At 41.6% G+C, this 25404-nt stretch overlaps 2 protein-coding genes across 2 annotated transcripts; both read right to left on the bottom strand.

The window, feature by feature from the left end:
• Positions 1-5691: 5691 nt before the first annotated feature.
• On the bottom strand, positions 5692-11466 carry LOC146516347 (kelch-like protein 10). Its single transcript, XM_085163101.1, has 5 exons — positions 11183-11466; positions 9210-9693; positions 8028-8642; positions 7178-7327; positions 5692-6127 (listed from the first exon to the last, which is right to left on the bottom strand). The coding sequence occupies exons 1-5, from the start codon at positions 11329-11331 to the stop codon at positions 5795-5797; spliced, it is 1731 nt and encodes a 576-aa protein (XP_085019227.1). The 5' UTR covers positions 11332-11466; the 3' UTR covers positions 5692-5794.
• A 3213-nt stretch (positions 11467-14679) lies between these two features.
• On the bottom strand, positions 14680-22237 carry LOC146516346 (kelch-like protein 10). Its single transcript, XM_085163100.1, has 5 exons — positions 22089-22237; positions 20448-20931; positions 19262-19876; positions 15741-15890; positions 14680-15114 (listed from the first exon to the last, which is right to left on the bottom strand). The coding sequence occupies exons 1-5, from the start codon at positions 22235-22237 to the stop codon at positions 14761-14763; spliced, it is 1752 nt and encodes a 583-aa protein (XP_085019226.1). The 3' UTR covers positions 14680-14760.
• Between the last annotated feature and the right edge of the window lie 3167 nt (positions 22238-25404).

Here is a 25404-nt window from a genome sequence, read left to right as displayed (position 1 = left end):
TTTAGGATTTGTTCTTCGGGTTGTGTCTGCTTAGTATATGTCTAGTTCCATGTGTCATTTTCTGTCTGTCTCTCAATGTTGAGTCTGCGTCTTAGTGTGATGGTTTCTTGTTCCTGGTTTCTTGTTCCTGTTTTATTGTGAAGGTCTGCGTCTCATGTGAGTGTGTTCAGTTTTACCTCTCGTCTCGTTAATGACTCCCAGCTGTGTCCCCCACCTGTGTGTAATCTCCCTGTGGTTCTCTGATGCTGTGTCCCAATTCGGGGTATGCACGCTTGAAGTACGCGCACTACGCGTACTACGGACGGTGCGTACTATAAGTACGGGAAGTGCGGAAGTGAGAGGCTTGTGAAATGGGACGGTATATGCTTCGTCGCGCTGTTCAGGTTGCCTAGCAACCATGATACTAACCGCGAGACACGTTACATACAGCTTTGTTTGACAGAAATGAAGGAGAAAATTGTTTTGTTGGTCATTCATTTTTGTCATGACATCACTTTGATTAGTTGAGTATCTGAGGCTGAGACCACGGGACTGTAAAACATGATTCAAGGGCTTCATTTCTGTACTGAACAGTCATTTAAGAGTAGCTAGTAAATAATAATTAGTTAATGTTGTTCATGAGACTAAAGTCATCTCACTATGGTAATGTAAATATAATATGGCCAATATTATAGTATTGTCAGATTATATATATATATATATATATATATATATATATATATATGACAAGCTGAAAGTCAGTGATATATATATATATATATATCACTGACTTTCAGCTTGTTGTGTTTGTGGATATATGACTGACTTTAATTATCCATAAAATCATCAGATTCTCTGTAAGATTAAGGTCGACTATATGTATATTTAGAAGTAGAGGCTTTAAAACCAAGTTAATGCTGAAAGTACAAACATCACTAGTGTCACACAACTTTGCCGACATGTGGCCAACAGCAATGTTTTAATGTTCTTCGTTATTAAACATTCGCACATGAATAAGTGACGTCATATTCAGTACTTACTTTTGACAGTTCACTCTTGGCCGCTCCCTTCTGCCGTATTTTGCGGCAAAATTATCCACACCCACCGCCGCGCTATGAATTGTGGGATATATGGGACCACGAAGCGTGCACCGGACCACGCTTGATATTTGGGGAAATCGACGGCGCATTTGGAGTATGCATTTCAAGTACACTTCGAATTGGGACAGCCGTCGTCGCGTGGCGGTGACGTAACCGCACTTAAAATGCGTACTTCAAGCGTGCATACCCCGAATTGGGACACAGCATGAGTGTATTTAAGTCGTGTCTTCTGTGTTTGTAGTTGCTGGTCCGTCTGTGTATCCGCCTTGCTTCATCTGTGTGTTTCCCTGCTGTCACCATCTTGTACCGTCGTCCACCTTGCTTCATGTTTGAGTTCCGGTTCGTATTCAGTAGTTTAGTTGTCTCCAGTATAGTTTAGTGTGATCTCTATTTCCGTTTTTCCACTGGTGCATTGTGTTCAATAAACCACCTTCACTCCTCCACTACTGCCTGCGATTGGATCCTCCTTTATTATTTTCACACGGCTCATCTCACTCGCTGTGACAAACCTGGCTAGTAAGTCTGACTGAAGAAATAACCATTACCCAGAATAAACTGTTTATTTAGTGTCCTTATTAAATTTGGCAGTGTAGTATGTCAGTTATTCTTCCCCTTTGCCTCATTTATAGGTCAGTAATAAAACATGTAATGAAACTCAGTGGTTTCACACCTAGGTTAGACCGTTTTCAAGGAAGATATGTTGACCATAAACTGTACATTAAAGCGGATAACACATCACCACCTGCTCCCTCTGCACAGAAGTGAAGCCTTAGGTTCTGGTTGAATAGTCTCCTCTGCTTAGGAAGGCTCCTAACTGAGTGAAATGACCCAGAAGTATCTAAGTGGCAGCCTTGACAAGAGGTTGTCGAATTTTCTAAATGCTAAAGAAGGGTTTCCGGTACTTCCTTCCTTATCTCTTTTACCACGGGAAACACCATCTTTTGTCAAAGGACAGGTGATAATGCTATCCCACAGTTCCCTCAGGTAGCAGCCTTTCAAAGTTTCATATTATGTAGTTGTCAAGAACACCACCATTGCATACGCAGTGTAAGGGGACTTGGAACATCTCAGCATTGTGAATATCTAATGAATTCACCCTCACCTAAACCTTGTGACATTTTTCATCAGCATCAAGAAAAACGGTTTAGCTAAAGACTCAGAATGCATTTTTTTTTCACCTCAACTGCAACCTAAATATTATGCTAATTATAATAAGAAATTTACAATCAGAGTCTGCACAAAAGTAAAAAGTAAAACTGGTGGAGCCCCTGCCTGCTGTTGCAATAATAATAAAATAGCTGGATTTACAAAGTAAAGGTAGCCCCTTTACTCAGCTGTTGCACAGTTTAATTAGTAAATCTGTCTGAGCTCATTTACATCTGGTTGCACCATTTCTTCGCATTGCTCACTGTACTGACATACACTGGAAACCAAATAGAGCTATTATTAATGATGCACACCTAATCTTTTCCTGCCTGTCAGCCTGCTGATCAAAACGTGCTGGACTTGCAGAGTGGGGCTACATGTAGCTTTAAAACCGACAGGAATCCAACAGGAGAGAGTGACAGATTTCTCTTAGGCCTAATTACAGTAATCCTGACTTAACGTTTTACTTTGTTGTTTCATTTAAAATTACTATCCATGGATCCGTTTTATGATGTTGGAACAGAAGGTTTTAATTCAGCCAAATTAGCAACAATCTAAACCCAAAGAAATGACCTAGTTAAACAATATTATGTTCTGCTTTAATCACCAGTTTTGCTTCACCCATTGTTTCTCGAGCAATTAACAGCCTCTCGGAGGAAACCTGTGGAAGACTCTTAAAACATGATGAGTGAAAGCTTCTGCCACCAGTTATTTTAGTAATTATTGAAGGTCATGTTAAGGCCACACGAGTAATTAGTTTGGGTTATGGTTAAACTAGAAAAGCAGAGCACCTAAGTTGAAGGTGGGAATAAGAGGATGGAGTCTGCGTGTAGAAAATAATAGGATTTATTGTGGCGAGAGTCCCAAAGAGATTCCAGCATAAGCATTTGGAGACTTTTATCAGAAAAGGACACCATTCCTACTTATTTACTTAGTAGGAGAAAAAAACACTTTCAAAATCCTGTTTGCTCTTGAGGCACAGGTGCTTGATATTTGTCATGCGTCTAAAAAATGTGCCCAGTTTACAGAAGCCTCATAAACAGACTAGAAGATCTTTCTAGGGAGTGGTTAAGGCAGAGATAGTAATAGTAACATTTCTTTAAAGTGGCTTAATAGACATGGAACTTGACAGAGTTTTGTTAGTGTCATTGGGAAGGGGGTTGGGAAGCATATCTGTAACCGGAAGGTCGCCGGTTCGATCCCCGGGCTCTCTGTCCTGGTCGTTGTGTCCTTGGGCAAGGCACTTTACCCTACCGCCTACTGGTGTTAGCCAGAGGGGCCGATGGCGCGATATGGCAGCCTCGCTTCTGTCAGTCTGCCCCAGGGCAGCTGTGGCTGCAACTGTAGCTTGCCTCCACCAGTGTGTGAATGCGAGAGTGAATGAATAGTGGCATTGTAAAGCGCTTTGGGTGCCTTGAAAAGCGCTATATAAATCCAATCCATTATTATTATTATTATTATTATTATTAAATTGTCTCTCAAAAAATGCTCCAATTTAAAGGCCTGTCCCAATCTACTTGCTTGGTTTCTCTGAAGTACCTGTTTAAAAGTCCATCCAATTTAGCGGTTCGGTTTGTTGGAAGCCTCACTGATAAGGTCAGGGAGCGATTATTAAATACAGTGTTTAGATTTGTGCAGCGCTTGAGCGGTCACAGCTGTCAGAGCATAAGTAAAGAGAAGAAGCTCTCTGTATCTCTTTTAAAAAATGCTCTTCTTAAGGAAAATACATTTTTCATTCATTTGTGCTAAAAAACATTGTTTGGATTAATGCAAAAATTATTTAACAACATTACTAACAAATAAATGCTGTATCTGTGCTGCTGTTCATCCATACCCTGACAACATGAAATGGATTTCAAAAACCTAATTTCTGGAGGTGAGGCAGGCCCCACTGAGGTCCAGTGCAGCTTTGTGGAGCACTTGAGCACTCAGCTCTTTTCAGTGAGCTCAGGCCCTTAATTACTTCGTAAAGGTCAAGACGGGCAGCCATGAATATGCTTATCCACCACCATCTTTGGATGCTGCACAGGTGAGCACTCGAAGCTGACAATCAATCATGGGTCACACGGGACAGGCTCCTAAGTTCCTGCTCACCACATCAACCCCATAAACCACGATTTTACAGCAATGGCTGAGTGAGGAGAGACGTCACTCCTTCAGGCTGCAGTGAGTAATTTCTGATGCGGTGTGGACCTCTTGATTTATATCAGCACATTAGCTTAGCGCTTGAAATAATTTTTGCAGTCAGGTGACAGCTAACAGAAGAATATGGTAATGGGCCAGTATTAGCAGCAGGTTTCCTTACTCTGTCTTGTAATTTCAAAACAAATTCTACTTTTAAAAAACACATACACTGTTGTTCACATGGTATATTGATGTTTCACTGACCACAGCTCCATTTTCAGTGTGAATTCTGAATACAAAGTAAAACCATTTATTACCCATGCCAAAGCATTGCTCAAGAGATGGCACTGTCGACTGTTCTGTCTGTTGCTTGATCCAACGCTTTGGCTCAGTATGACGCAGACTCAACAACAGCTTGATGGCTTGCTTCAGCAGTGGCAGTAGTCCACACATTTATGGTTCCTAAACAGTAAATCTAAGGCTCTAGCCACATTGCAAATGCAATAATATCAGATTTTATTTTCAAATAGATTGTAAAATGAGTGCACTCTGTCTTGACACTGGATTGGCCGAGGCTTTTGTACAGAAATTCTTCATCCACAGATGATGACTCTGACTTTGGTGACCCATTGGTATTTACTCCAGTGACATCATGAGGCTGACATTTGTGCTTTAAGGTGAAACACTACAGGAAAAACACATTTTATTCATGTACAGGTCACTTTTGAGTTTTTGCGCTATTTTGCAAACGTAATTCAATTTTATTCAATTTTACTTGCTCACATAAAAACTGAATTTCCCTTAGTAAATACAAAGGTCATGCTTTTTATCATAGACAAATATATAATTCTATGCAATATAGTGGAAAATACCACAAAGCACATTAAATACATACTGAGAAATAGAGTTATTTTTCTGTTTCACACAAGAGAAAAGATGATGTGAAGCAACACAGTATATGTGTGTAATATTTGTTAAAGATTCAGAAATTGTCGGAAATTGCTCAAAAAAGACCTATGGATACATCCCTACTCAAGCGTAAAGTCTGTTACTAGACAGAAGCCAAGCTGAAATAACAAAGGAGAGTAAAAGCTTCCCTTTATTCTTGTTGTGTTTACCTAGGAAGACTTGGAAAAGTCCCACATGTTCATGATCTGGTCACCTTTTGTGCATGTCTGTTCTACTCAGCAGCCATACCTTACAGGGAATGAAAAAATCTTAAATTTGTTATTGTTGCAATGGCGTTCTCTTGACGAAATCCATTATCTGCAGTGCACGGTCTCCTCACACACACACTTAACGTTTTTGAAATATCTACAAAAAATGTCCAGTTCACCAGCGGTTTGATGTTCTAAAGATTTATTTCAGTCCTTAATGTTGGAGTCCCAGATGTTGACACATGGCAGTATTGCATTGTAAAGGTGTTACGTGGACTCCGCTGCTTTTTATGGCACATTTAAACGTGTCAGCCTGTCACGAGGAATGGTGTAATCAGACAGGTTGGGATGTCCGGACACCACACAGCAGCCCAGTGCACTGCGGAAAACCCTCATGTGACGCGCATTAAACCACCGGTTGGTTAAAGCGTCGTAGCATTCAACGTTGAAAGTGGTGGTGAAGCCGTTGAAGCCCCCGACAGCAAAGAGGCGATCATTGATTACCTCAATGCCAAAGTTGCTGCGGCGGGTCAACATAGAGGACACGAGGTTCCACGTATTGGTTTGCGGGTTGTAAGCCTCAGCGGTGCGCAGACGGTTGTTTCCATCGAAGCCACCAACCTAACAGTAAATGCATGGGTGAAATGACTGACTGTAATTGAAACCAGTTTCAGAGCACCCTTTTAAGAAAGTGCACCTGCTATACTTACGATAGCAGGTGCTCTGCGATACTCTAGAAAGTGACTGAAGAATTAAGTTGCAATATTGTCCAAAGTTGCCTTAATTTTGTAGCAGACACAATCAGATGCTGCTTTTGATGTGGTCTGACTACTGGAAATACTTTGATTGGTTTTACCTGGATAAAGCGAAAAGTTACCCGACATACTCTCATGCCGTTATATGGAGTTTACATGAAATTTGTTAAAAAAAACGAATAAGGCCCATTAACGTTCCACTATTTGCATTCTCCCAGGCCCATCTGTTGGGAATGTCTAGACATATACGGTTGTCTCCATCTAAGCCACAAACCTAAAAGTAAATGCATGGGTAAAATGATTGTGAAGTATTTATGTTTTCAGTTGTCTTCACAGCTCTTTTGGCTTTATTTCAAAAAGGAGCATTGAGTTTCAGTCCTTTCTTCAGCAGGTCAGCACCAGGATAAGGTCACTGCATTCTGCTGATAATAATTTTTTCATTTTTGAATAGAGACAGTGTAAATAGAAAATAAATCTTCAAGAGTAGCTAGCTAAATAAAGAAGTATGTCTCCGAAGGTGAGACTACACAATCTTTGCTTTTTACCAAAGGGTATAGCAGCAAATCAACTAAATCAGTGGGTTTAAGGCAACTAGTAAGACAAATTTACAGCTAAAATACGTACTGTCCCAAGAGAATGAGTGCTAATCACTTGGCTTATTTTTCAAAAGGTGTTGGGGAATAATTTTGAAATTGTCTCTAAATGAAAAAGTACATGCAGCAGAAACATCACTAATCAGTTAAATTAATGAGTGAGAATGCCTTCTCTGAACCTGTGGTCAGGATAGGAATCTGATTATTGATGAATACAAAACAAAGTTAGCAAAACTGCCAAATCTGTCAGCCTTCCTGATCAAGGCACATTACAGATGTGACTTGTATGTTACGCGAGCGTCAGCACTACTTTCTGGTCTTACTGCAAAGACATGATCCGCATATGCAATGACACCTATCCCACTGCGGCGGCTGTTCATGGGACTGATCATCGTCCACTGGTCCGTCTCTGGGTTGTAACATTCAGCTGTCTGCAGACACTCGTTCCCATTGATTCCACCACAAATGTAAATCTGAAGACAACGGAGAAAAAAAACGGACATTAGTATATTTTTCAACTTTTTAAGAGTTTATGTTTTTCCCTAGTTGCATGCTATTATATGCTGTGAACTTAAAAGCTTTTTGAAAAGTCTGTTCTTTTACATGATCAACATAACAATGAACACTATAAATTCTTCTGATACAGACTGACATTTAGACATTTAGTCCCTGCCTTTCAAAAATTAATTAAAATTACTTTTGTTTTCCTTATCACTATTACGGGCATACAGGTAGTTTTACAGGTGTAGTTTTGTTCAATTTAGGCCTTCATCACTCTAGCTTAGAAACCAGTTTGTGACCTATCTTGCACCTACTTCACTGTATAAAATGTGTATTCCCTGACTGGTTGGCAAGTGGTAGCTGGAGGTTGATGGGTGTCAATAGTGTGAAATTGAAGAAAGGTGTTGCACCACAAACCTCCTTGTGTTTGCTTTGGTCATTAGCAGACTGCTGAGCACACCAGAGGTTTGCATGGAATACTCTGACTTGTCTACAAACACTCACAAACTATTTGTAGAAGTCAGTGTCTTTCATACAACCACTCCTTAACCAGCCGAGGAATACATATTTTTCACTAGCAACTGGTTGTTACCAAAAGGTTGCTGACAGGTCTCTAGGCCTGTGTGCCTGAGACCCTACTCTATTTCTCTCCTGCTCTTTTACTTTACCCACCCGGCTGTGAAGTGTTGTGCAGCTGGCATCGCTCCTCTGTTCATGCATGGATGCAATAAGACTCCACTGGTTGATTTCAGGTTGATAGCGCTCTGCACTGCTGAGTCGTACATGCCCGTCGTAGCCTCCCATGGCATAGATGAACCCGTTTAACACAGTCACGCTCACATAGCAGCGGCGGCAGTACATGGGTGCCACCTCATTCCAGGTGCGAGTGGTGAGGTCAAACCTACGGACGCTGTTGAAATGCTCAACCCTGTCGAAGCCACCAATGGAGTAGACGTACCCATTGAGGAAGGCGGCTCCATGATAGGCACGAGGACGCTCCAGGTTGTTTGTTACGTTTACCCAGCATTGAGCCCGGTAATCATAGGCCTCGATGGCGTTAGTTGGATCACGGCCACTCCATCCCCCAATGGCCAGCAGGATGGAATGAGGCAGGCGGGGACGAGCAAAATGGGGACAGAGGCGAAGCACATAGGGTCTGTTGGTCATATTTTGTGTCAATAAAATGGCACCCTTTAACATGGACCGACGGTCAGAACTGGTCCGCACCAACTGATTGAGCCGCACATTGTTCCTTAGGTAGTCTAAAGTCATCAGTCCCAGTCGGACCTACAGAGAGATGACAGAAGAGAATAGGACTTAGACAATGGAAACATTGAATTCGAACTATTTCAGTTTTAGTAAACTCAAGCTTCTTTAGAATAATGCTCGTAATGTTGTTTAATCTTCTTATTGCTAGCAAGAGGGAGACCAAAGTGAGACACCATTAGCCTTTTTGTCAACATAGACAAAATTCCTTTCTACAGTTCTAATGAAGATAAATTTTAAATCGAATGTGTTAAGTTTAACTTTATATAACAAAACAAATGACATAAAATAAAATAAAGCTGAGGAACAAACAGGGGAGAATGGTTGTACATGTTGCGGACAGTTTTTAGTCATAGGCCTAGCAACTACACTAAATACATATAATTTATTCTATAATATGTGTGAAGTTTTCTGATACAGTTTTAATGATCTTCAAGAGAATTGCTTAAATGTGGTTTAGCTACAGCTGAAAAGAGCAACATCTCGAGATATTAAAGCATCCTTATACCCAGATGGATTGACTTAATCTATGACTTAAATGCTGAAGATTTAAGTCGAAACTAAATGTAGTAATGGAAGTTTATACACCTTAGACAACAGAGCGATGAAGTGTTGTTCCCGTTCTGCAGGCACATGGCTAATCCACTTCATAAGTGCTTCAAACACAGTGTCCTCACACTGTACATTGAGGTCATCTCTTTCAAGAATATCACCAAGTTCCTCCACAGTTAGCTGCAGGAACTCCTCCTGAAGAACCACCTGCTCAAAGTTACTGATGATGTAGTGGAAGGCCTTGGCACGTAGTTCGGGTGATAAGTGTACTTTTGTGAACTGCCAAATGCCAACACAGTTCTCTGCGCAGAGTTGTTCCCCGAGGAAGTCACTGCAGATTTTTACAATGTCCATTACATTGAGTTGATCAGCTGCCATAAATAGTTCCACTGCATTTTCCTCTGTTACGGAAACACTGCCAGTGTATGCAAAGTCAATGATGAGTGCCATCATCTCAGGAGACAAGCCAGGTATGTTGAAGACCTGTTTGTCTGGGTCGCTCCAAGAGGTGAAGAGAGCTCTGAGGGTAGAGATGGACACAGAGCAGAGAATTTTAAAAGTTGTGGAAGCAACAAGATAACAAACCATGTCAAGCACAAGTAGGATAAATGTATAAAATCAATTGACTGGAATAGAAATGATCACCTAATTGCATGTGTTACTATGTGATTATTGTGATAGTCTTTTCATGTCTAGTCCATATTGCCATAGAGGATATAACTCCAAAACAGAGTTTGTACATGTTTAATGAGCTTGAGTGTTGGATTTATTACATTGGCAGTATGTATATGAAGCTATTGCCAAACAAAATGCAGTGACAGAGCCTCCACCATGTTTTACAGCTGATTCTAGACACTCAATGTGGTACCTCTATGACAAATGTTTAAATCAACTCCATAAGGCCTGTTTCCACTGATCTTCAGTCTAGTTATCGTGTAATTTGGCATATCTCAGCCAGTTTCCTTTTTCATAGGTCAGCATTAAATGGTTTAACAAACAAATAAACATCCATCCGCTTCCGCTTATCCTTTTCAGGGTCGCAGGGGGCGCTGGAGCCTATCCCAGCTGTCATAGGGCGAGAGGCAGGGTACACCCTGGACAGGTCGCCAGTCTGTCGGAGGGCTAACGCACAGGGACAGACAACCATTCACACTCACATTCACTCGCACATTTACACCTAGTGGCAATTTGGATTATCCAATTAACCTATCTCCACAAGCTGCATGTCTTTGGACGGTGGGAGGAAGCTGGAGTACCCAGAGAGAACCCACGCAAACACGGGGAGAACATGCAAACTCCACACAGAAAGACCCCGGCCTGATGGTGGTATTGAACTCAGGACCTTCTTGCTGTGCGGCAACAGTGCTAACCACCGTGCCGCCGTGCTGCCCTAAATAAAATAAAATAAAACCATTCCTCTGAAAACGGTCAGGTACAATGACTGGACCGAAAAGGGTGGAAAATGTCCAATCAAAACCTTTGAAAGTCTTCAATAAAGCCTCCGAGAACTATTGTGTACCTTTAAAAAATCATCTACTTCAAAGCAAAACATAAAGACATGAGAGGCAACTCAAACCTTTTGCACAGCATATAACTGCATAATAGCATTCAACATTTTTAGTATTAGGAAATCTGGTGTGTTTTACTGTGTGGATAACACTGGATATGATATTAATGTAACTTAATAAAACACATAAATGAAACTTCAGCTCAATACAGTCTGAATTTAGTTCATGCAGTCACCAAGTGCTTCACAGTCTCTTTTAAATGGCACATTTACTGAGCTGGAATCTGGAGCTGTGTGAAGGTAAAAATGAAATCTGCACTGCTGGCAAATGTTTGCGTTATGTTTTGCGTATATCTGTCAGTTGACTGTGACCGTCGTTTTATCACAAAAGCTCCATGATTCCTTTTTGTTGGCACCGTTTCACAGACTAAGATGATGAATTACATTTTTCTGGGGTATAAATCAGTAATCATTACTCCCCATTATCAGGTAAGCAACTCACCTGAAGTACGGGGTGCAGTTACACAGGATTATCTTGTGGACCGGAAATTCGACATCCTCCACTTTGATGATTGCATCACAAAATTTTCCCTCAAAACGGAGTTCATTATACACCGAGCTCGACTTGTATGGAGGCTGTTCTTCCCTCATCTTCAGTTTTGTGACTGCTTTTCTTATTTTTTTGTCTGAAGTTTGTCTTACAATCCAATACAGTTTGTCTTAAAGTGTTCTGAGCACCAAATCAAACCTAACTGTGACATTATGGAATGGAAGCTTATGACATCAAAATGACTTGGCAACAGTTACCCCATAGAATTGTTTTGAAATCTAAATCTACGTTTTTTTAAATATGAACCTTTCATTGCTCAAAAGCTTTGTTTTGATTTGGTTTTAATGTATTGCAAATGAGCCTCACAGATAGCACACAGCATTTTGTATGTTTGCTTCACAGAGGTCAACTTATGGACTACAATATCATATTTAGCTCATATTTAGCTTTTATGAATGCGAGCTCATTGCCACACTTTTTCGTGTACATTTCATTATTGCCCCGGTACTTTACCTACTACACAACCTAAAATATTTGTTATTAAAAATATGAGTCTAAAAATACATGGCAGTGCCAAACAGATATTACATAGCATGATTCATGGCTAAGCTGTTTTCTTGGATTGTATTAGACTTTTACCTAGCTGGAAAAATGGGCTCCTGAACTTTACCGATGTACTATAGTAGTAAAAAACAAACAAATAAACAAACAAAACACAGGTTTGTGTTCTAGAGAAATTTTATAGACCAACACTATAATATATGTACTGTATATATAGTACAAGACTGCTATAATGACGGTGCTTGACAGTGTTACCTCAGACAGGTGCAAGCAGTCACCTGTCTGAGCACAGACTGCACACGCGTAGCAGATCTGCTGCTGACCAATTGCTCAAAGATATAAGACTAAAATATATATATAAGACTAAAAGCAGGTTGGATGTGACAATCCTGGTTTGATGTAGATGTAGATGTGTGTATGAAAACATCATCCCAAAATTAGAAAATTATAATGGGAAGAGTTTGATTTAGAGTCTTTGTAAAATAAAGTGGAGCAGCAGGAACAATCCCAGGACAGCCTTCTGCTTGCAATAAGAAAAATGTAACAAATGTTTACAGTAAATTCATGAATCAGTCAATTCAGCATCAGAATAAAGGTTAGACCACCATGGAGGGAAGTTGTTCCTATGAACAGCTTTGCAAATCACTGTCTACACGTTGGTTTACTGCAATAAGGTGCTGTGTTGGTGTTGCTTCAACCTTCATGTTGTGCAGGTAGGGGGACTGCACAGCATTTTATGCTTTTTCCCCCTGTCCCAAATGTGGGACAGGGGGATATAAGACTCCCCCTATAGATGGCTAATAAATAGTTTAAAGCTATGTTATTAATTAAGCTTCAAACATTTTATAAACCATTAATAAATGTTACGCATTAAAGAAAGAGAGAAGAAAGAGAAAAACCTGACCAGTTTATTGCCAAATAGAGATCTATTCACTTATATATTTCATCTAGAGTTGCTATATTAAACATTTCAGACTAAGTTACTACCTTGTAAGCACAATAGGCATTTGTAAAGATATTTTTTAAACATATACTATTGTATTTTATCAGTGCATTATAAATATCTGCAACTATCAATGGGAGCCTTATTGTAAAGTGTAAAACGTGTCACTATTTATTAACGACTAATGAACATGTACGTGAAGTACCCTCAGAGGATCTACTAGAACATGTGAATGCTGCACTATAGACGATACCACCACCATTTCCAAGACTAACAAGCTGATCTACAACACGGCAGCAGTGATCAGTGAGATGCTTGGCTACAAGTTGAATAGCCGCAAGGAGCAGTACTCTCAAGGTAGCACGGAGAGAGGTTAGCAAACTATCTGAGCTGCAGAATGGTATGACTGTGAGGGACCAAGCAGCCAAAGCATAGAGGACACAGGCAAAAAATATCTTCAAAAAGGGTTTTCTTTATTTTAACCCTCAAAAAGTTCAAAAATGGCAAAATTCAAAAACACAATTAGCAGGCCCATAAAAGAGGTCAACTAAATATAACTCTAAGAAAAGTAATTTCCAGAAACTTAAACAAAGTGAGACACAACTTAACTCACAAACTGACCGAATTACAAAGACACATGAGGGTAGCTTTTATAATGATTTGGCCAAACCATTTACACACAATAGGGGGAAAACAAAAACACACACTAATATTAACTAAGCACAGAATAACCTAACTAAACCTAAAACACCCCTGCTCCTGGTAAGCCCATGGTTGGTCCTGCTGAGCAGGCATTTTGTTCCCAGAGTTCTCAGCCACGCCATTTGCCCAGACAGGAAACAGCCACCGCCCAAACCCAGGTAACTCAAAAAAAGAGAAACATAATTAATATAACAAAACATTTTAGAAAAACCACACAATGTTACTATGTGCACGCCTCATAATACCAGTGTTAGGTTTAACCAAATGATTAATGAATTATATTAATGAAGAAAACTGCAAAACAAACAAATAAAGTGAAAAAATGGACTGATTTACCCATGTGTGGCTGATGTCATCACAGTGACAAAGAAGGTGCCTAAGAAGTACAGCAAGCCGTCCACACCTGAGATCTTGGAAACTGCCAAGCAACAACTTGGCCAGCCGCTTGAAGAGGTACACCAGAGAGATCGAAGGCAGGAGAATAAACCAGCTGTTCTCCACAGAACCATCCAAGGTGTACTCTCAGTGTCAGGGGAACAATATGAGAACAGCACCACCAACGCTGGACATGGAGCAATACTGGAAGAGCATGTGGGAGAAGGACGCAACCCATAACAGCAATGCTCAGTGGATAGCGGATCTGAGAGCAGATCACAGCAACCTCCCTGAACACATAAAGACCGGAGTTTCCTTAGTAAATAAAAAGGTCATGCTTTTTTATCATAAACAAATATATAATTCTATGCAATATAGAGGAAAATACCACAAAGCACATTAAATACATACTGAGAAATAGAGTTATTTTTCTGTTTCACACAAGAGAAAAGATGATGTGAAGCAACACAGTATATGTGTGTAATATTTGTTAAAGATTCATAAATTGTCAGAAATTGCTCAAAAAAGACCTATGGATACATCCCTACTCAAGCGTAAAGTCTGTTACTAGACAGAACCCCAGCTGAATTAACAAGGGAGAGTAAAAGCTTCCCTTTATTCTTGTTGTGTTTACCTAGGAAGACTTGGAAAAGTCCCACATGTGACTTATCGTGATCTGGTCACCCTTTGTGCATGTCTGTTCTACTCAGCAGCCATACCTTACAGGGAATGAAAAAATCTTTAAAATTTGTTATTGTTGCAATGGCGTTCACTTGACGAAACCCAGTATCTGCAGTGCACGGTCTCCTCACACACACACTTAACGTTTTTGAAATATCTACAAAAAAATGTCCAGTCCACCAGCGGATTGATGTTCTAAAGATTTATTTCAGTCCTTCATGTTGGAGTCCCAGATGTTGACACATGGCAGTATTGCATTGTAAAGGTGTTACGTGGACTCCGCTGCTTCTTCTGGCACATTTAAACATGTCAGCCTGTCACGAGGAATGGTGTAATCAGACAGGTTGGGATGTCCGGACACCACACAGCAGCTCAGGGCACTGCGGAAAATCCCCATGTCACATGCTTTAAACCACCGGTTAGTTAAAGCGTCGTAGTACTCAACGTTGAAAGTGGTGGTGAAGCCGTTGAAGCCCCCGACAGCAAAGAGGCGATCATTGATTACCGCAATGCCAAAGTTGCTGCGGCGGGTCAACATAGAGGACACGAGGTTCCACGTATTGGTTTGTGGGTTGTAAGCCTCAGCGGTGCGCAGACGGTTGTTTCCATCGAAGCCACCAACCTAAAAGTAAATGCATGGGTGAAATGAAGTGGTTTGATCCCTGGCTCCTCCAGTCTGCATGTGAAGGATGTGTATGAATGTAGTTAGGAACCACTCAGTTCAGAGAAAGTGTGTGATTGGGTGAATGTGGCAGTTTGTATAGAGCACTTTGAGTAATCCGGGAGAGTAGAGAGTAGAAAAGCGCTATATCAGCTGAAACTGTTCTGGGTCAGCACAGGGCCAGCAGGGCCAGCAGTGTATCTACAACTGGCCTTGTGCTGGCCCATGTGTGGGCCACGTCTGGCAAACCAGATCTGGGCCACTAAAGGGCCATCATTCTTTGCGGTATGTGGGCCATGTGTAAGCACATTGTGTGGGCCAGATCTGGGCCATACCAATTTTGTTGTGTGGGTTTCACATGAAGAGATGTGAAATCATTAGTGAAATCATCAACATTTTGGAAATGGGGCACATTTACATCGTGAAATGAAAAAAATACATGCAGGATAGGAATCTGATAATTGATAAATACAAAACAAAGTTGGCAAAATTCTTTTTTAACCCGAACTGTCAGCCTTGCTGATCAAGGCACATTACAGATGTGACTTGTATGTTACGCGAGCGTCAGCACTACTTTCAGTTCTTACTGCAAAGACATGATCCGCATATGCAATGACACCTATCCCTCTGCGGCGACTGTTCATGGGACTGATCATCGTCCACTGGTCGGTCTCTGGGTTGTAACATTCAGCTGTCTGCAGACACTCGTTCCCATTGAATCCACCACAAATGTAAATCTGAAGACAAAAAAAGGGACATTAAGTAATTTTTACATTTCTTAGATTTCATTTGGAAACAATGTTGCCTGTAAGGGAAATGTTCCCACATCATTTTTGAAGTAAAACTGATATTCAGTACTTTAGAGTCCAACTAAAAAATACAATTATAATTGTTTCAAGGATAAAGAAATATTATACTTTTTTAACACCCACCCATATGAAGGAAATCCATTAAAATTCAATTTCATTTTAAAATAATATATACATATATATATATATATATATATATATATATATATATATATATATATATATATATATATTAGTATATTTTTCAACTTTTAAAGTTGCATGTTATTATATTCTGTGAACTTAAAAGCTTTTTGAAAATCTTTTTCTTTTACATGATCAACATAACAATGAACACTATAAATTCTTCTGATACAGACTGACATTTAGACATTTAGTCCCTGCCTTTCAAAAATAAAAAAAAAGCTAATTCTTTTAATGACTTTTGTTTTCCAGAGCCTTCAGGAACTCGGGGCGGACCTCATCAACACCAGGGGCTCTGCCACCAAGGAGTTGTTTAACTGCCTCAGTGACCTCGCCCCCGGAAATTGGCGGGTCATTCCCCTCATCCCCAGACTCTGCTTCCTCCTCGGAAGACGTGTCAGTGGGATTAAGGAGGTCCTCGAAGTATTCCTTCCACCGCCTGACAATTCTCTCAGTCGACGTCAGCAGCACTCCGCCAGCACTATACACAGTGCAGGTAGAGCACCGCTTTCCCCTCCTGAGACGCCTGACGGTTTGCCAGAATCTCTTCGAGGCAGTCTGAAAGTCTTTTTCCATGGCCTCTCCGAACTCTTCCCACACCCGAGTTTTTGCTTCAGCCACTGCCCCAGCCGCATTCCGCTTGGCCTGTCGATACCTGTCGGCTGCCTCCGGAGTCCCACAGGCTAACCAAGCCCGATAGGACTCCTTCTTCAGCCTGGTGGCTCCCTTCACCTCTGGTGTCCACCATTTGGTTCGGGGATTACCACCACGGCAGGCACCAACCACCTTGCGGCCGCAACTCAATGCAGCAGCTTCGGCAATGGAGACGCTGAACATGGTCCATTCGGACTCAATGTCCCCAGTCTCCCTCGGAATGCTGTTGAAGCTCTGCCGGAGGTGTGCGTTGAAGATCTCGTGGACTGGGGCCTCTGCTAGACATTCCCAGCACACCCTCCCTACGCGTTTAGGTGCACCGGGTCTGTCCAGCGTCCTCCCCCGCCACCTGATCCAACTCACCACCAGGTGGTGATCAGTTGACAGCTCAGCCCCTCTCTTTACCCGAGTGTCCAGAACATATGGTCGCAGGTTCGCAGGCTCTGGATGTTGTAGGGCTGTCCTGGTTGACACGCCTCTGCAATGTTGCGTGGAGATCAGGGGCAGTACCCGTGGACTGGCAGACCGGGGTGGTGGTCCCCATCTTTAAGAAGGGGGACCGGAGGGTGTGTTCCAACTACAGGGGGATCACACTCCTCAGCCTCCCTGGGAAAGTCTATGCCAGGGTGCTGGAAAGGAGAGTTCGTCCGCTAGTCGAACCTCGGATACAGGAGGAACAATGCGGTTTTCGTCCTGGTCACGGAACACTGGACCAGCTCTTTATCCTCTCGAGGATACTTGAGGGTGCATGGGAGTTTGCCCAACCAGTCTACATGTGTTTTGTGGACTTGGAGAAGGCATTCGACCGTGTCCCTCGGGGTGTCCTGTGGGAGGTGTTCCGGGAGTATGGGGTGTCTGGCCCATTGCTACGGGCCATTCGATCCCTATACAACCGTTGCAAGAGCTTGGTTTGCATTGCCGGCAATAAGTCGGACTCGTTCCCGGTGGGTGATGGGCTCCACCAGGGCTGCCCTTTGTCACCGGTTCTGTTCATAATTTTTATGGACAGGATTTCTAGGCACAGCCAAGTGGCGGAGGGCTTTTGCTTTGGTGGCCTCAGAATCTCATCTCTGATTTTTGCGGATGATGTGGTTCTGTTGGCTTCATCGGGTGAGGGCCTCCAGCTCGCACTGGAACGGTTCGCAGCCGAGTGTGAAGCAGCGGGAATGAGGATCAGCACCTCCAAATCTGAGGCCATGGTTCTCAGCCGGAAAAGGGTGGAGTGCCCACTCGGGGTCGGGGATGAGTTCCTGCCCCAAGTGGAGGAGTTCAAGTATCTCGGGGTCTTGTTCGCGAGTGATGGGAGAAGGGAGCCGGAGATCGACAGACGGATTGGGGCTGCAGCTGCAGTAATGTGGACGCTGCACCGGTCCGTCGTGGTGAAGAGGGAGCTGAGTGTAAAAGCGAAGCTCTCAATTTACCGGTTGATCTACGTCCCTACCCTCACCTATGGCCACGAGCTGTGGGTAGTGACCGAAAGAACGAGATCGCGGATACAAGCGGCAGAAATGAGCTTCCTCCGAAGGGTGGCTGGCCTCTCCCTTAGAGATAGGGTGAGAAGTTCGGCCATCCGGGAGGGGCTCAGAGTAGAGCCGCTGCTGCTTCACATCGAAAGGAGCCAGCTGAGGTGGTTCGGGCATCTGACAAGGATGCCCCCTGGGCGCCTCCTGGGTGAGGTGTTCCAGGCATGTCCCACCGGGAGGAGGCCCCGGGGCAGACCCAGGACACACTGGAGAGATCTCTCGGCTGGTGTTCCCCCGGATAAGCTGGAGGAGGTGGCTAGGGAGGGGGAGGTCTGGGCCTCTTTGCTTAGGCTGCTGCCTAATCCGCTTTACCCGGCCTCGGATAAAGCGGATGAAGATGGATGGGATGGATGGACTTAACATAACAATGAACACTATAAATTCTTCTGATACAGACTGACATTTAGACATTTAGTCCCTGCCTTTCAAAAATTAAAAAAAGCTAATTCTTTTAATTACTTTTGTTTTCCTTATCATCACTATTACGGGCATACAGGTAGTTTTACAGGTGTAGTTTGGTTCAATTTAGGCCTTCATCACTCTAGCTTAGAAACCAGTTTGTGACCTATCTTGCACCTCACTTCACTGTATAAAATGTGTATTCCCTGACTGGTTGGCAAGTGGTAGCTGGAGGTTGATGGGTGTCACTAGTGTGAAATTGAAGAAAGGTGTTGCACCACAAACCTCCTTGTGTTTGCTTTGGTCATTAGCAGACTGTTGAGCACACCAGAGATTTGCATGCAATACTCTGACTTGTCTGCAAACACTCACAAACTATTTGTAGAAGTCAGTGTTTTTCATACATCCACTCCCTAACCAGCCGAAGAATACATATTTTTCACTAGCAACTGGTTGTTACCAAAGGGTTGCTGACAGGTCTCTAGGCCTGTGTGCCTGAGACCCTACTCTATTTCTCTCCTGCTCTTTTACTTTACCCACCCGGCTGTGAAGTGTTGTGCAGCTGGCATCGCTCCTCTGTTCATGCATGGATGCAATAAGACTCCACTGGTTGATTTCAGGTTGATAGCGCTCTGCACTGCTGAGTCGTACATGCCCGTCGTAGCCTCCCATGGCATAGATGAACCCGTTCAACACAGTCACGCTCACATAGCAGCGGCGGCAGTACATGGGTGCCACCTCATTCCAGGTGCGAGTGGTGAGGTCAAACCTACGGACGCTGTTGCAATGCTCAACCCTGTCGAAGCCACCAATGGAGTAGACGCACCCGTTGAGAAAGGCGGCTCCATGATAGGCACGAGGACGCTCCAGGTTGTTTGTTACGTTTACCCAGCATTCAGCCCGGTAATCATAGGCCTCGATGGCGTTAGTTGGATCACGGTCACTCCATCCCCCAATGGCCAGCAGGATGGAATGAGGCAGGCGGGGACGAGCAAGATGGGGACAGAGGCGAAACACATAGGGTCTGTTGGTCATATTTTGTGGTAATATAATGGCACCCTTTATCATGGACAGACGGTCAGAACTGGTCCGCACCAACTGATTGAGCCGCACATTGTCCCTTAGGTAGTCTACAGTCATCAGTCCCAGTCGGACCTACAGAGAGATGACAGAAGAGAATAGGACTTAGACAATGGAAACATTGAATTCGAACTATTTCAGTTTTAGTAAAGTCAAGCTTCTTTAGGATAATGCTCGTAATGTTGTTTAATCTTCTTATTGCTAGCAAGAGGGAGACCAAAGTGAGACACCATTAGCCTTTTTGTCAACACAGACAAAAGTCCTTTGTACAGTTCTAATGAAGATAAATTTTAAATCTAATGTGTTAAGTTTAACTTTATATAAAGCTATAAAAACAAATGACATAAAATAAAATAAAGCTGAGGAACACAAACAGGGGAGAATGGTTGTACTTGTTATGGACAGTTTTTAGTCATAGGCCTAGCAACTACACTAAATATAATTTATTCTATAATATGTGAGAAGCTTTCTGATACAGTTTTAATGATCTTCAAGAGAATTGCTTAAATGTGGTTTAGCTACAGCTGAAAAGAACAAAATCTCGAGATATTAAAGCATCCTTATACCCAGATGGATTGACTCAATCTATGACTTAAATGCTGAAGATTTAAGTCGAAACTAAATGTAGTAATGGAAGTTTATACACCTTAGACAACAGAGTGATGAGGTGTTGTTCCCGTTCTGCAGGCACATGGCTAATCCACTTTATAAGTGCTTCGTACGCAGTGCTCTCACACTGTACATTGAGGTCATCTCTTTCAAGAATATCACCAAGTTCCTCCACAGTTAGCTGCAGGAACTCCTCCTGAAGAACCACGTGCTCAAAGTTACTGATGATGTAGTGGAAGGCCTTGGTACGTAGTTCGGGTGATAAGTGTACTTTTGTGAACTGCCAAATGCCAACACAGTTCTCTGCGCAGAGTTGTTCCCCGAGGAAGTCACTGCAGATTTTTACAATGTCCATTACATTGAGTTGATCAGCTGCTATGAATAGTTCCACTGCGTTTTCCTCTGTTACGGAAACACTGCCAGTGTATGCAAAGTCAATGATGAGTGCCATCATCTCAGGAGACAAGCCAGGTATGTTGAAGACCTGTTTGTCTGGGTCGCTCCAAGAGGTGAAGAGAGCTCTGAGGGTAGAGATGGACACAGAGCAGAGAATTTTAAAAGGTGTGGAAGCAACAAGATAATAAACCATGTCAAGCACAAGTAGGATAAATATATAAAATCAATTGACTGGAATAGAAATGATCACCTAATTGCATGTGTTACTATGTGATTATTGTGATAGTCTTTTCATGTCTAGTCCATATTGCCGTAGAGGATATAACTCCAAAACAGAGTTTGTACATGTTTAGTGAGCTTGAGTGTTGGATTTATTACATTGGCGGTATGTATATGAAGCTATTGCCAAACAAAATGCAGTGACAGAGCCTCCACCATGTTTTACAGCTGATTCTAGACACTCAATGTGGTACCTCTATGACAAATGTTTAAATCAACTCCATAAGGCCTGTTTCCACTGATCTTCAGTCTAGTTATTGTGTAATTTGGCATATCTCAGCCTGTTTCCTTTCCTTATGGAAGTTCCAGTGCATTTTGCTCAATTACAGTCCCTGTTTCCCTTCCATAACCATTCCTAGCTTAAATGGCTTAACAAACAAATAAACAAATGAACAAAATCAAAACAAAACAAAAGCATTCCTCTGAAAATGGTCAGGTACAAGGACTGGACAGAAAAGGGTAAAAAATGTCCAAAAAGTCTTATCCTTCGACAACTTTTGCTCAAGTGTACTTTTTAAAAAAATCATCTAATTTAAAGCAAAACATAACGACATGAGAGGCAACTCAAACCTTTTGCACAGCATATAACTGCATAATAGCATTCACCCTTTTTAGTATTAGGAACTCTGGTGTGTTTTACTGTGTGGATAACAGTGGATAAGATATTAATGTAACTTAATAAAACACATAAATGAAACTTCAGGTCAACACAGTCTGAATTTAGTTCATGCAGTCACCAAGTGCCTCACAGTCTCTTGTAAATGGCACATTTACTGAGCTGGAATCTGGAGCTGTGTGAAGGTAAAAATGAAATCTGCACTGCTGGCAAATGTTTGCGTTATGTTTTGGGTATATCTGTCAGTTGACTGTGACCGTTTTTTTTATCACAAAAGCTCCATGATTCCTTTTTGTTGGCTCCGTTTCACAGACTAAGACCATGAAATACATTTTTCTGGGGTATAAATCGTCATAATTCCTCCCCATTATCAGGTAAGCAACTCACCTGAAGTACGGGGTGCAGTTACACAGGATTATCTTGTGGACCGGAAATTCGACATCCTCCACTTTGATGATTGCATCACAAAATTTTCCCTCAAAACGGAGTTCATTATACACCGAGCTCGACTTGTATGGAGGCTGTTCTTCCCTCATCTTCAGTTTTGTGACTGCTTTTCTTATTTTTTTGTCTGAAGTTTGTCTTACAATCCAATACAGTTTGTCTTAAAGTGTTCTGAGCACCAAATCAAACCTAACTGTGACATTATGGAATGGAAGCTTATGACATCAAAATGACTTGGCAACAGTTACCCCATAGAATTGTTTTGAAATCTAAATCTACATTTTTATTTTTTTTTTAATGAACCTTTCATTGCTTAAAAGCTTTGTTTTGATTTGGTTTTAATGTATTGCAAATGAGCCTCACAGATAGCACACAGCATTTTGTATGTTTGCTTCACAGAGGTCAACTTATGGACTACAATATCATATTTAGCTCATATTTAGCTTTTATGCATGCGAGCTCATTGCCACACTTTTTCGTGTACATTTCCTACTACACAACCTAAAATATTTGTTATTAAAAATAGTCTAAAAATACATGGCAGTGCCAAACACAAATATATTACATAGCATGATTCATGGCTAAGCTGTTTTCTTGGATTATATTAGACTTTTATCCAGGTGGAAAAATGGGCTCCTGCACTTTACCGATGTACTAGAGTAGTAAAAAACAAACAAATAAACAAACAAAACACAGGTTTGTGTTCTAGAGAAATTTTATAGACCAACACTATAATATATGTACTGTATATATAGTACAAGACTGCTATAATGACGATGCTTGACAGTGTTACCTCAGACAGGTGCAAGCAGTCACCTGTCTGAGCAGAGACTGCACACGCGTAGCAGATCTGCTGTTGAACAATTGCTCAAAGATATAATATATAAGACTAAAAGCAGGTTGGATGTGACAAGCCTGGTTTGATGTAGATGTAGATGTGTGTATGAAAACATCATCCTAAAATTAGAAAATTATAATGGGAAGCGTTTGATTTAGAGTTTTCGAAAATGAAGTGGAGCAGCAGGAACAATCCCAGGACAGACTTCTGCTTGCAATAAAAAAAATGTAAGAAATGTTTACAGTAAATTCATAAATCAATCAATTCAGCATCCGAATAAAGATTAGACCACCATGGAGGGAAGTTGTTCCTATGAACAGCTTTGCAGATATACGATATATACTGTATATATGACAATATTTTTTAAACACATAAAGTAAGTAAAAAAGGAGAGATATTGGTCAAAGTTATGTGTTGCAGATGTCACACAGGCACTTTTATTAACATACAGGGTAAATGTACATAAAAGAAGAAATAGAAATAAATTATCAGCATTTATTAAATAATAATGCTCCATGAATAAAAATAACACAATATTGTTTTCATGCATAACAAAAAGCTCACAATTGTGCAGTTAAAATGTGAACTAAAATGAAGCCGAGCATAATAACAAAGACAAATTTTGTCTTTATGTTCTACTATGTAATAATAATAATGGATTGGATTTATATAGCGCTTTTCAAGGCACCCAAAGCGCTTTACAATGCCACTATTCATTCACTCTCGCATTCACACACTGGTGGAGGCAAGCTACAGTTGTAGCCACAGCTGCCCTGGGGCAGACTGACAGAAGCGAGGCTGCCATATCGCGCCATCGGCCCCTCTGGCCAACACCAGTAGGCGGTAGGGTAAAGTGTCTTGCCCAAGGACACAACGACCAGGACAGAGAGCCCGGGAATCGAACCGGTGACCTTCCGGTTACAGGTACGATTCCCAACCCCCTGAGCCACGGTCTCCCTATGTGACTGATAGCCTTGAGTTTGAAATTCGCTTCATAAGCATGTCTCCTAACAGGTGCCATTTTGGGGTCCTTGTAGACACACAATACAGTAATATCACGTTGAAGCACAGTACATATTACTATGCGAGGCTCCTGACTATGGTAGCTGTAACGCTCCAACAAGCCATCAAGCAGTGCAGCTTCGTAGCTTACCAAAGTCGTACTAAAACATTTTTTGACAGATTTTTGAGCGCCGTGTACCACATAAAATCGGTTCGAGGTCAGTAAACACAACCAGAATTCATACATAAGGCGCACTGTCGATTTTTGAGAAAATTAAAGGATTTTAAGTGTGCCTTACAGTTCGAAAAATACGGTACATGAGTTTTGTAAGGTGGTTTGTTTAGGGGCAGGAGGCTGGGAAGACTTCGCGGTCTGGGATACAGCACGCAGTTTCACACACTCTTCATTCTGCACCTCATGGCGCTGTTGTAAATGGTGAAAATACTAGCAGTGCTCGAACCTTTAGTCAGACCGCTTTCCCAACATTCTCTACAGAATACATTATTCTCCTGCTCCTCGCTTTAAATCCGAATCAATAATAATAATCTCCAAATGTTTTCTTTTTACCGACCAGCTCCTCTTTGATAGCTGCCGAGTGCATCTTGTCGCTACCTGCAGGTAAAACGATGACTGAAGGGGAGTTGTGTTCAGTGAAGGAGAGAGGCGGGACAGAGTAACGTTGCGTAGAGACAAAAGTGGACAAAAGAGAGACAAACTAGTGGCTCCACAAGTATAATTATAACGCAACATAGACTATATCGATATAAATGATATTGTCACATCTTATATCTCGTATGAAAGTATATCGATATTTTTTTAAAACTCGATATACTGCTCAGTCTTAGGCAAGAATACCAGAGGCGCAAAACACCATGCTACTGGTAGACTGAGCAGTCAGCCAGAGGAGAGGGGAACTTTTATAGTATATGTTTCTAATGATTAGTCCAAAATCAGTCCAAACCTTGTATTAAGATGAGGTAGCAAATACAGACTAGTTTGTAGAAAAATTTTAAATGATAATACTATCTTTTATGTGACATTTATAGGATCCTCTTTTGTATACTTTTTTCTACCAAAGTCTTTTGCTCACCACGCTGCCGGAACTTCTTATGCTCCTTCTCATGTTTCTTGGCTCTTGAATGCTTTTGCTTTAATTTGTGCTTTCACTTCTTTGGAGATGAAGATGAGGATGACAACACAGACAATACAGATGAAGATGTGGAAGATGAATGTGAGTTTTCCGAGGCATTCAAGGAAAATGGATCATTGAATGGTTCGTCTTTAGGTTGCTCTGCAGGATGCAAAAAATAATATGACTGGCTTTAGAAATAAGATATTTTACACCCGTCAGGTTACATTGAGTGACAAAGATGTGCAGAGTAGCCGCCGCTTCAAAGTCAAAGTTCCCGTGTATTTAA

Source organism: Neolamprologus multifasciatus, chromosome 6, assembly GCF_963576455.1.
Source record: "Neolamprologus multifasciatus chromosome 6, fNeoMul1.2, whole genome shotgun sequence".
NCBI classification, from domain to species: domain Eukaryota; kingdom Metazoa; phylum Chordata; class Actinopteri; order Cichliformes; family Cichlidae; genus Neolamprologus; species Neolamprologus multifasciatus.
This window is presented reverse-complemented; position numbering and strand designations above follow the sequence as displayed.